We start from the raw sequence: 13,321 nt of genomic DNA on the forward strand, positions 1-13,321 counted from the left end.
AGCTACTCCCTGTGGTGGTTGAGCAGAATCAAAGACAAGCCATGCTTCAAGAATCTCCTCTAGCTGGCCGAATCTTCTTCTTCCATTTTTGAGCATGAAAGGCTCAAGATAGCCTCACCAAATCTAACCACATTTGGTGAATATCTTAGCCACAGCTCACTTTTATTTTTCTTTTTCGTGCCATCATCATGATGGTCTTGTAGCTTGTTCTCCCTTCCTTTCGGTAGCTTACATTTGCTTCCATGGCTGCCAATATTTTCTGTGCAATAACCGAAGAGAGAAAGAGATGAGAGAGAAATAAAGAATCTGAAGAAAAGCAATGTAGAGTGGTTTAACACATTAAGAGCTTGCTTTTACTTCCCTTAGAGTGGCGTGCATAGTCATAATAGCCATCAAATCAATCTTCTCTCTCTTTCTTATGTTTCCAATGCATTAAATCAAATTTGAATTCCATCCAAAGTGAGGAATGGAATCCGTTGGAAGCATTGAACCATTTTTCTTTGCTTCTTGGGTTCGGTCAAAGCATGGAAACATTCTTCAAAATTGAATTTTGGGCCTTGTGACATTATAATCAAAACTGGCCCATTTAGATAACATTTGCTTTCCTGATAAAATTGATTTCGGATCAAGCATGGAAAGCACACAAGAAAGCATTTGTTTGGGCTTGCAACAATAATATTTATTCTGGCCCAATTATAACTAGCTTTAATTATAAACACAAAGCTGAACCAATAATGCAACAGTTGGGCTTTGTTAATTTTCTTTTGTTTCGGCCCAGCACAAAATCTGCACAACAAAATTATTAATTAAGCATATATGAATTAGAATTAAATTAATAATTTTGTATTTAAATATTTCAATAATGTTTGTTCATCATCAAAATTAAATGAGAGTTTTCCAAACTCATCAAATGTTATGCATTAAATAGTTACCTTAGTTATTTTTTATATATCTATGAATATTATATATATCTTCTAAATAATTATTGATTTTTTATACAATAATTTAAATATAACATATTTTTATTTTTGTCTATTAAATTTATTTAAATAATTAAAGATTTATTTATTAATAGTTTTTAATCATATAATTTTTGCTATTCAAATCTATATTTTATTATTATTATTATTATTATTATTATTATTATTATTATTATTATTATTATTAATTTAACAACATTTAGTGAATACATATAAAATCCACTTAAACATTTTTAGTTTGTTTTTTTATAGATATTGAGTTATTTATTTATTGCATACGATATTTTTTCTTTATTAAATATAAATACTTTCTGAATTTTTTATTTTATAGATTGTTTGGCATTAGTATAAATAATAAAAAAATATATGAAATTATTTTATATAAAATAAAAATATTGGTGAATAACTTATTTTAGAATTATATTTCAAATATAAATATATATCACACAAGTAAATATACTTAGTTCATTACTTCATTTCAACAGAAAATGTTATTAATTTAATTATTAAATGGAAAACAGAAAAATAAAGAATAGTAAAATCTCATCGCACTCTCTAATAATTTCATGAAATTAATTTTTTGCCCTTTAATTAAAGAAAGTATAATCCTATCGCGATCCTTATTCGTTATTTCTGTAAGATATTTTGTCTTTTTTGTCAAAGTCTCTATTAATAGAAGAAGTATAATTCAGTTCGGCTTCTAATTATTACCAACATCTACTATCGTTCTCTGTATTTTTTTCTCCTCTCAACTATTTTTGGTCACCATTATCACCAACATCCATCACCATTTTTTGTTTTCGTTGTACCACTTCATTATTATTATTATTATTATTCTTTTTGACCGAAAGTCATATCTCTTAGCTTCCTTTACTTTTTTGTTCATCATCGGCAATTCCATGTAGCCACGACTACTTTCTCTCCCTTTTCTTCTCTTATCCTCACAATCCCTCTCTCACTATAGCTTGGCCGTCTCTATTTGGTTTCACACTAAATTCCAAGTCTGCATCTCAAATAGAGAACTTTACATCGAACAAATTAAAATACCGACGCACTCCATAATCACTAAATCACTCTTTCACATAAAAATCAATATTTTAAAAAAATATCTATACTCAATCATCAAAATTTAGAAAAAAATAACTAGTAAAACTATATCTCAAACCAAATTCAAGTATTTAAATAGATAAAACTACTCAATTGAAAGGAGGTGGTAATAGGTTGGGGCAAAGAAGGTGACATTGAATTGGTACAGCGATAACAAAGAATGGTTGTGGATGTTGGTGATGATGGTGGCCGAAAAATAAAGTTGAGGAGAAGGAGAGAGAAGAGTTGGCTTGGCAGTGTTTTGGTTCGCATAGAGGACAGGAGAAAAAAAAGAAGAAAAAACCATTTGTCCATTAAATTATTGACTTTCCGGTCTACATATAGGCAAGATCCGTTAATTCTAGATGGAGACATTAATGAAGAAGACAGAATGTCTCAAAGAGTTAATCGTTAGGAGTCGCGATGAGATTATGCTTTCGTTAAGGGGCAAAAAAATTTTTTGTGAATATATTAGGGTCCGGATGAGATTTCACTCTATAAAAGACAAACAATATAAATAGTATATCTCGTTACTCTTTTAGTAAATTCTTATAAAACCACTAAGTGGCTAGCTAATATAAATATATGATATACAAACACTAACATAAATAGAGGACATGTATATATACAAATTTTCAATAATAAGCCTACAAATATTTTTGAATTATATTCTATACTAATTATCATTAATTAGTGGTTATTTAATTTTTTTAAAATACAAAATTAATGATTATTAATTGTCTCTTGTTACTCTAATTCACCTTTTATCATTTATTACGCAAACACTAATTCTTCCTTCAAAAAAAAATTCGAAACTCCAAAAAATAAAAAGCACCAAAATATAAGATAAAGAATCATCCAAATTATAAGAAAAAAACATACAAAACATAGGAAAAAATCATCCAAACTAATAAAAAGAATCATCCAAGTCCTAAGAAAAAAAAACATACAAAATATAGGAAAAAGAATCATCCAAAACTGATAAAATGAATCATCCGAAATGTAAAAAAAGAAACATAAAAAACTAGTTAAAAAATTTATTCAAAACCAAATAGGAGGAGGAGAAGAAGAGTCGCAGAGTGGCCGGCGACGACGTCTTGGACGGCGTTGCGTGGATAGTGGGGGGACTCGCGGTGGCGTGTTGCGACGAGTGGAGAACTCATCATGGATCAGAGTAGTTGATCGCGCGTCGCGAATGGAGACCTGGTGGTAGTTGCGTCACAACGAATGGAGAGTCGTGGGGTGCGAGTGGCGAGCAATGGGGAGTTACGAGCGGCAAGAGTGCATCGGGCGTGCGATAGAGAGTCGCGATGGGACACGAGGAGGGTGAAGTAGAAGCGCGATGGTGGTTGTCTTTCCTGCACGAACGGCATATGAGATGACAGAGAAGGATGCAAGGACGGCCGGTAATGGCGCGTGAGGACGGTGCTGCGGCGACGCTAGCAGCGTGAGAATGAAACTGCGGCAGCGTGAGGCATTGGGAATAGGGATTATGATTAGTGGTTTTGTGTGGTGAATGGTGAGTAGAAGTGAAAATAAATTAAGGTAAGTTTTGATTCAAAAGTGTTATTAATGTTAATTAATCAAATTTTAAATTTAAAAAAATAATTTAAAATTAATCATTATTAATTGAAATGTTCAATTCTTGGCTGGTGGATACTTGACTTTCTATACTTTTCCTTCTTCTAAAATACGGATATATGGTATATATGTAAAATATAAAATATTTTTTAGATAAATTATAATGGTATTTTGATATTTATTGATATTAAAATATAAGTTAATTTTTTAATTATTTTAATATTTTTTATCATATAAAGTAATTAAAATATTTTTTGTTTTATTAATTAATAACATATATTATTTTTAAATTTATTTAAAAATATATTAAAAATAAAACTAGATACACTGACACGTAATGGTATTTAAGTATATTTAAAAAAAATATTTTTTATTAAAATATAGTTAGATACAGAAAATATGCGTATCGTACGAATATCGATAAGTGTTATATTCAAAATGTATCAAACATGTAAATATTATAAATGATTGAAGTGTCTGTATTTTATAGATAATGATAAATTCAGATAGTATATATGAGGAATTGAAGATGGATCCAAATTTAAATTTAAATGTCTCCAAAGTGAAAAGATAAATATTTAGTTTCTATATCACGTATATATTAGAAACCAAATAAGTTCTGATACTGTAAAATTATTTATAAAAAAGTCGATTAGTTTAGAATAGGATGGCGAATTATTTGGCCAGTTTTAGAATACAATCCAACTATGTATACTTAAAGGAAAAGTCTAGGGGCCAGCAATTTTATTGAATTTTGGCCAGCATGTAACCAGCAGAGAAATGTGAGCCATTTGATGAAATCTCACACTAATCTCACACCATCAAATCATCATTGATAGCTAGTTGATGGCTAACAATCACAAAAATTACTGGCTCCTAATATTGCTCATACTTAAATTAAGATATGGTTGTACACAAAAAATATGTATATTGTGCAAGTATTAATGAGTATCATATTCAAAATATAGTAAATATTATAAATTATTGAAGTATTCGTGTTTTATAGATAATGATAAATCGATAACTTCGGATAGTTTATACGAGTAATTGAAGATGGATCTAAATTTAAAGTTAATTGTCGCCAAGGTGAAAAGATAAATATTTAGTTTTTATATCACATATATATTAGAACAAAGTAATTTTGGATCCTGTAAAATTATTTATAAAATAGTCGATTAGTTTAGAATAGGGAGGCGAATTTTTTGGCCAGTTTTAGAATGCAATCGAAGTATGTATCCTTAAATTTAGGTATACAATTAAAGAATTAATACTACATAAGATGAAAATAAAAAATGTACTGGCGATGGCTTGATGGTCTTTAATGTGAAATTGGAAGAGGTATGTCTGTGCCATGTGGAGGTGCATGTATTGAGTGTGCGCCGTTAAGAAAAAAGTTTATTTATGGAAATGTTAAGTCAGTCGCTAACAATTTTCTGAAGATTCTTTCTTACCAAAAGGGCAAAAACAAAACCCCACGGCAACAACTATATTGGTCCAAATTCTGTTTATGCAGTGGGTCCACCATACTCACTACCCATTACCAAAAGCTTCTCTTCCATCTATTCTGTATTTCTAATTTTTTAGCGGACGTTTGGTACATGTCTATCTACCGTGCTGCTAATATTGCATTAAATTATTTAGATCACAATATTATTTTGCTGCCTCTATCATACTATATATTGTTCTTTGTATCTAAATAGGAATATATTCCATCATAACATTATTGGTAATAATTTGAAAAAAAATTAATTCTTCATTTAACCGGTAATCTAAACTATCATTAATCACTGATTTAATTTATCTTAAATAATTAGTAAAATGAAAAAATATTTGCATTATATTAAGACGTGAAATATAATAAGGAATTGGGTAAAGGTGTGTTGAGAATGATATAAATTGAAGTCCACAATTTGCACGCATTATTGGAGTGTTAATAGGACAGCGCGCACCTTAATTTCGATCACGTTCCCCTGCTTTGCTTATCTCCCTCACTCCTTTCTTTTCTGCAAACCCAAACTCTCTCTTTTCATTCCTTTTCACCATTCCCTTTCTTTCTCGCTTCACACCTTTTTCCACGTTGCTTTTTAAACTAAGTAGCATCCATTATTTCTCCTGTCAATTACGCCACTATATTCACGTTTTAACTTTACTTGAGCTCCATCTCAATCTCAATTACGTGCATTTCAGTTTTCCGCTTCCTTCTAAAATCTACCATCACTGAATAATCCAGATAAACATACATACACAAGCGGCGAGAGAGAGATGAACATCTTCTTCGTCGCTTTGGTGTTGTTGTGTGTAGTGACAGTAGCAGCTCCATGGCGCGTTGTCTCCGAAGATAATGAAGAACAACACAGGCTTCTGGTGAACACGACTTTCGTTAAGAACGCTCGTGCCGGCGGTGCTCGTAAGCTTTTTTCTTCTAAAATTCTGTAATTTATTTATTTATTTATTTTGTATTGTTGTTGATAAAGAGGTTGAGAGTTGAAAACTTATTTTTCGTTAGTTTGTTTGGACGGGAGTTTACCGGCTTATCACTTGCATAGGGGATTTGGAGCTGGACTCAATAACTGGCTTCTACAGTTCGAGGTGCACCTTTTCAAACTCTCTCTCCCCTTTTCAAACTCTTGCTTTATTTTCTACCATTTTTTATTAAAAAAAAAAGTCTAGATTAATTAAAATTTAGTCAATATTTAGTTATAAAAAAATATATAATTTTATATTATTAAAAAGATTAATAATAATTAATTAATGACTATAAATAATTAAATGTGCTGTTCTTATCACTACTGTTTTATTAAACCAAAAACTTTTAGTTCCCGCTTTGTTACAAGCATAAGAGCTTTTTGATGATATTAGATGAGATTAATTCGTGTGTGTTAGTTTTGATGCTACACTATTCATCGTTAACATATCGCGTTTAGTTTGTAAATTAGAAAAATACTAATTAGAGCAGTACTAGGGGCAGCAATTTTTGTGATTGTTAGCTATCAACTAGCCATCAATGATGATTTGATGGTATGAGATTGGTGTGAGATTTCATCTAATGGTTCACCTTTCTCTGCTGGTTACATGCTGGCCAAAATTCAATAAAACTACTAGCCCCTAAACTTTTCCTACTAATTATTATAACCAAATTTAGAATTAAATCGGGTCCAAATCAACTCAACGAATTAATTTATGGAAAAAGATTGCTCAAATACTCTTAAACACGTATTAATTATTCTATTATATAATGATTATAGATTTTTGTATAGTAATTATATTTCTAGTCAAGATGAGATTCTACCAATTAGTTACATATAAAAATACATTTTAGTATTTTAAATAAGGTAATTAATGAAAATGAAAGTTATGTCTTTTTTAGTCTAACAAAAATTATTTATTCATAGAAATTTATTTTACGTGGAAAAGCATTCATTTGAGTAACGCTAGGCTGCTTTGTTTTACGAGTTGAATAATTGTGGTAGACCCGTAGAGTTTGAAAAAGGGGTGGCGATTTTTTACTTCTAGTTTCTGGGGAAATCAAACACGGGCGATGATGGTTGGTTTCGAAATGCTATACAACTAAGGACCAAAAAAAGCTATACGACAGTGATTTTTCTGTCGTCTATATAGAGTTTTGCGCGCGCACTTCTTTTCTTTCAGTTACCCGCGCCAACAATTCTCATGAATGATGACCTGCTCCTTTTCAATTGGACATAGATTTTTATTATCTTATTTCATGGATTCTTTTACGGATAATAAATTAAATATGTAATTATAAATATTAAATTAAACAAAATAATTTTGAATTATATTATTATCTCTCTATTATTACCGTATATAAATAAACTTTGGATTCAAAAATACCGTAGCCGTCATGTGAAAAGAATCATAAAGTGATTAATTTATATCATTAATGTTATTTGTTTTAAAAGTATGTACATTCAGTTATAATTTGTCACTGATAATTTTTTTAGATGATAAATATAAAAAGTTGATTATTTTTCTTACATACCAACATTCGGAATCTCACATGGTCTCACGTTTTTTTATTAATGATTCATTGATTCCTGTCCTCCGAACGCTTCACATGGAACGGTTTGATCTAAACCTAAATAATAATAGTAGAGAGACAAATAAAATTTAGTCCCAACCAAAGTTATATTCATGAATAGGAACAATTAAACTTTTCTTTAAATTTTTCGGGTTTAACTATCAAGTAGAGAATAACCAAACCGCATGGCAACAAGAGAAAGACTCTATGTCAAGTTGTTAACATGATGTACCCACCCTTACGAACAAAGCATGCATGTATCCAGCTGTACCAACTTTTTAATTTTTTTTTGTAGGGAGAATCTTACCTTGTTTACCTACATTTTTTTGTTTACTTCTACATAAACTCGGTTATGTACTCGTAAGAAAGTTTCATTTGTGCGAAATTAAATGTAGAAAACATACAGGGCCAATGAGAGCTACCACCTATGCGTGAGAATTTGCAATTGCCGAATTCGGAAGTTATGAAAGCAATGTGATTCGATAGGGTGAAGCTAGAGAAACTAGAAATCATTAGTAGACCCACAAAATGTCATGCACTTGGAGAATAAAGTTCCATAATAATAGCAAACTTTGAGTGCAAGCTAAAGTAAAGTAGATAGATCTGAAAAAAAAAAAAATAATGATGATGAAATGAAATGAACTGCTGTTAGGTAATTGGGTTGGTGGATCCTTAATCCCAATTGATGAAAGAAACTTTTTTTTGGCTCTGCATTTATAATTAATCATGATTATGTATATGGTGCATGGCGGGGGGCAGGGAGGTGGGTGGTGCAATGATTTGCCATCATGCTTGGAGAGAGCACAGTCTCGCAGGGGCTCAACACGTTACATGACCAAGTTCGAAGTCTTCTCTGGTATTTTAAGCAGCAATGCCTCCCAAAATCCAGGTATATCAACTTATTTATTTATTATGATTATTTTAACTTCTTACAATCAAGCATCATCATTATAACTTCTTATTTATTATGATTATTTTAACCTCTTCTTTGATCAAATCTCTATTTCTTGGCTAATAAGCTTTTCAAGGAACAACTTCTCCACGAATATATATATTTTGTTATACATAAAGAATAAAAAGAAAAAAAGTTAGGTTAATCAACAATTTTTTTTAAGTTAATCGTCTGTTATTTTCCACATATATAAATATGATGAGTTATAGAAGATCATGTGCACCTCAATTGAGTCCTCCACATTCAAGTCTTCTGTATGCATCCATGTGTCTAAGACCTAGTTACCTAAGACTAGATGCTATCATCTTCTCTGCAAGTTTTTATATATGCCCCTGTCTTTAATAATATGTTTACTTTCTAATAATATCTTCAAGAAAGAGTGTGTGTAAAACACTAAAACCGTCCATGATAAATAAATAATGTTTAATTATCAATTTAATCATTTTCATACCTCGATCATAAACATCTTATTAGATAAAAAATATCATATTTGTACTGCGTTAAGGCATCCACTTCTAGATGGTCATTTTCATTCTCCCGTCTCTTTATTTCATCTTTTTTTTCTCTTTTTAGAAAAGAAAAACTTAAAAACTTCAATTAAAAAGTTGGAAATAGATAAAAAAAAAAAGGGGTTAGAAGCATGTGGAAATACATGTAACACTATTCTAATAACCAGACAAGAAGAAGTGCTAATACTTTTGGTGGCACATACAGTACACACAGCTGTATTTTGAATTTTTGATAGTGTTGTATAATAATCTGTGACTCACTGACAAGGTCGACCCAATGCAAAAGTAGTCCAGTTGAGCTCAAACAAAACAACAACAGTGTTCATGTTCCTCCATTCTCTTTCACGTGTTCTTGTTGCTCTACATTACAACACTAGCTGCCACCCATGAATTGTTTGTTTTCTTACTTTTTACTTTGAAGCCATGGCTCTATGAGTATTGGTACGGTTTCTCTTGCAAAAAGATATCCAATTAATAATGTTGGACTCTTCTATGGCCTATGGCCTTCGTGGTCCATGGCTGTGAAATTATGATAATTCACAATGTACTCTTGGCGTTAGTGGTTAATTTGGAAGTAAAAGATGAAGTCACTGTTTTATATACTTCCTTCTCTTCACGATTCTTCAGTCATTAGCTTCACCTCAGTTGTCGGTAGCACTAGAAATGCCATGCTTCTAATCTTAACTATTTAAGTGGATAAAATATAAAATATGATTTTCTTATCTTTTTTGTTAATTAATATTAATTATGTTGGGGATTGGTGTACCAGACTTCTACAATTGGAACCGTGTTAAGCTGAGATATTGTGATGGAGCTTCATTCACTGGAGACGCTATCTTCGATAATGGGGTAATTGTCTCACCACAAATTTACATGAATATGGCTTCTTATAATTTCTTTTAAAAAGATAATCAGTGAGCAAATACTATGAATTACAAAATTTTGACTATATGTATATATAGTCAATTAAATATTTGTCTAGGAAAATTCGTTATTTATAGGCATCGCTTGAAATTTCCTTTAATACTCTGTCTCCTTCGGATCGAATCTCAGCAAGCCAGGGAAGAAAATGATCTCTAATGTAGTGTCAATATGATAGTTAAGTTGTGGTATGAGAGGGAATGAAAGTGAGTCATTTCTATTTCTGGTTAAAACAGAACAAAATCAGATTTCTTAAATGAGAAAACGAAAAACAAAAACTGCAGTAAAATAAAAAGAGGAAGGTGCTAACAGTAACAATTTTCATGAGTCTTCTTGCTTACGTTATAAGATCAAGTTTGCTCAATAACGTAACTGTTGACATTTGGTTGAATAAAATCAGACAACAAGGCTTCATTTCAAAGGGCAAAAGATTTGGGAAGCTATCATTCATGATCTGCTACCAAAAGGTCTAGGAAAGGCACGCAAGGTATGCAACACCATCGTTGGAGATGGCACATGCTTTTATTTACTTTCAAAATATATTGAAGAAAAATGACTTGCACTTCAAGTAACCTGAATAAACCAAGTATATACTATGTCTCTTGTGTAGGCTCTGCTTTCAGGCTGTTCTGCTGGAGGTTTAGCAACCTTTCACCATTGTGACAACTTTGCCAAATACTTGCCAACAAATGCCAGTGTTAAATGTTTGAGCGATGCTGGTTTTTTTCTTGACGGGTATGATTTGTCTAGCTTTTTAGTCATTCCAACTTGAGCTGTAATTATTTCTTCAAAATTCAAATGGTAATATTTCCATTTCCCCTTCTCCTATTGCAGAAGAGATGTGAGTTTGAACCACACTATGAGATACTTTGTCAAAAGTCTTGTTACGTTGCAGGTAAACTTCAATAAACGTGTCATATATTTTTCCTTATGTTCTCGAAAATTTCACAAATCAGTCAGTTAGACAAGAGAACTGAAAACATAGATGGTTCAAGGTTATGCACATTTTATTCAATGCTATCAGATTTTAACTTCTAAGCTGAAAAGATAGTACTAGTAGCGAAGCATAAAGCATATATCTACCAATTACTACAAAAATATGATCAACATATTGCATTCTTAAAACAATCAGCATTAGTTAAATGGTTTCAAAGCAACAACTTGGAAACATATTTTCATGCAGTTCAGCAACAACGTGAACCACATTTGATATCAAAGTTTGCACGGTATTTAATGTTGATAATGCTTCTGATATGATTAAATTTTGAAAAAGATATGCTTGTATTGAAGTAATATCACCCAAATTGGGTGGCAATATCAACTCCCTTAAACGCAAAGCTTTATCTGATAGAGTATGTTGTGTGCAACAGGGGGTAGAGAAGAACCTGAATAGAAACTGCACCAGTACGCTGTTCTTTCCGGACTTGGTGTGTTTATTCTTTTCCCATTAACTTGCATCATTAGCTCAGGAAAACTACACAAGAATTTGACATTTTGCAGTGTTTCCATGCAGTGCTTCTTTCCACAATATGTGTTGAGATACATATCAACTCCTTATTTTATCTTGAATTCCGCCTATGATGTATTCCAAGTAAGAATTCCGGACATATTTTGTAGACTATATTTGTACATATCTTAGTTAATGTCATTGGCAGAATGTAGGATGAATAAAACTTCTCATGTCAACAGTTCCATCATACATTGGTGCCACCTTCTGCTGATATGCATGGACACTGGAACAAGTGCAAGTTGGACCCAGCAGCATGCACACCACCCCAAATCGCCATATTGCAAGGTTCCTCTTTCAATTGTCATATTAACCATTCAGTTTTTGAAATCACCCCGGTGTGTTAGTATTTTCACTATTTTGTCCAAGAACTACAAACTTTACTTCATACATGTTCAAAACCGGTTTTGCTGACTATACTAAGTGCACTTTGTTCAGCTTTTAGGCTCGACATGCTTGCAACTTTGAGACCTTTTGCAATCTATTCGGGAAGAGGAGGAATGTTCATAAACTCATGTTTTGCTCACTGCCAAAGTGAATCACAAGATACGTGGTTTGAAGATGATTCCCCAAGAATAAACAACAAGGTATTAATTGCCATGAGACTTTGTTATGCTTTGCATTGTTCAACACGATAATAGGCTAGTGGTAATCAATTGAACCAAACAAGCGTTTAGTATTATAGGACAAACAAGAGTTCGAAGCAAAGGAAATAGGCTGAACAGTACTAGTGATCTTTAAACTCACAACTAGTGAATTTTCTAAGTCAGTAACACTGTTAAAATTCTGTATTTTGCAGACGATTGCAGAAGCAGTTGGTGATTGGTATTTTAGCAGAACAAGAAGCAAGGAAATAGACTGTCCATACCCATGTGACACAACTTGTCACAATCTTATACCATATCCTCGTGGTAATGTCTGTTTCTTAAAAATTCTGTACACTAGTTGCTTTGGATATCGCGGAGACTTAAGGTCCATATATCTAATAAAATATTTGGAATGTTGCAGGCCAATAGAAGATTAAATTCAAAAGTTTTCAGCTGTTACACCAGCTTTCCTGCCTCTCACAGTAAAGCTATTCTCTAAGAAAGGGTTTAAGGACCATTTTTTCAAGTACAGAAGATACACAAGTACACAGTAGATGCTAGGCAGATAGAAAATTCTTTAATAGGAACAACGAAAGGATGATAAAGAATTCATGATAGCATATCATTTGAATGATTGTTTCTCAATTATTTGCATTTATCAAAATATATTTTTTATTTAATCAAAATTGGTTGGTTACTGGATCTTATCTTTTCTGGGGAATATCTCATTAACGGTATATGACTTAAACCTCCTTTCTCCTTCAATTCTTTATGTTTTTCATGATTTTTTGAATGTTATCTTCTGCTAGAGACAATCTTATCTTATTCCATTAAAAGCTAAATGTATGTATTTTTTTTAAAACTTAAAACTGAGATTTGAGTTGATTCATTATACATAACATTAGCCTCTATTCATACGTAAAGCTATAACAACTGTACCGGTTCTTAATTCCAACTTGAATGCATAAAGTTATAAAAACTCAGACGTGATTGTAAAATGAAATTCATTGAGTCACAAATCCAACACCGGACATTTTAACTTTGCTTTGCAACCCAAAATTTAGAGAAAAGGACAATAGGTCCCTAACCTTTTATCTCGCGGACATTTTTGTTCTTGACTATTAAAAAATACTTTTAAGTCCCTGACCTTCACAAAACT

General features: G+C 31.7%; 1 protein-coding gene across 1 annotated transcript; it reads left to right on the plus strand.

Moving 5' to 3' along the window:
* Positions 1-5,415: 5,415 nt before the first annotated feature.
* LOC112711637 (pectin acetylesterase 9) lies at positions 5,416-12,864 on the plus strand. The gene is made up of 13 exons (XM_025764334.3): positions 5,416-6,054; positions 6,154-6,236; positions 8,446-8,575; positions 9,917-9,996; positions 10,469-10,555; positions 10,679-10,803; positions 10,903-10,963; positions 11,439-11,495; positions 11,582-11,659; positions 11,758-11,863; positions 12,014-12,162; positions 12,375-12,486; positions 12,584-12,864. Exons 1-13 carry the CDS (start codon positions 5,910-5,912, stop codon positions 12,589-12,591), a joined length of 1,221 nt encoding a protein of 406 aa, XP_025620119.1. The 5' UTR covers positions 5,416-5,909; the 3' UTR covers positions 12,592-12,864.
* Positions 12,865-13,321: the final 457 nt, after the last annotated feature.

The sequence above is a fragment of the Arachis hypogaea genome, chromosome 9 (genome assembly GCF_003086295.3).
Source record: "Arachis hypogaea cultivar Tifrunner chromosome 9, arahy.Tifrunner.gnm2.J5K5, whole genome shotgun sequence".
In the NCBI taxonomy this organism is placed as follows: Eukaryota; Viridiplantae; Streptophyta; class Magnoliopsida; order Fabales; family Fabaceae; genus Arachis; species Arachis hypogaea.

Coding starts and splice junctions, on each gene's coding strand:
- LOC112711637 (XM_025764334.3), top strand. CDS start 5,910: ATGAACATCTTCTTCGTCGCTTTGGTGTTGTTGTGTGTAGTGACAGTA. Junction 11,864..12,013: donor CCAAATCGCCATATTGCAAG/GTTCCTCTTTCA, acceptor CACTTTGTTCAG/CTTTTAGGCTCGACATGCTT. Junction 12,163..12,374: donor CCCCAAGAATAAACAACAAG/GTATTAATTGCC, acceptor TGTATTTTGCAG/ACGATTGCAGAAGCAGTTGG.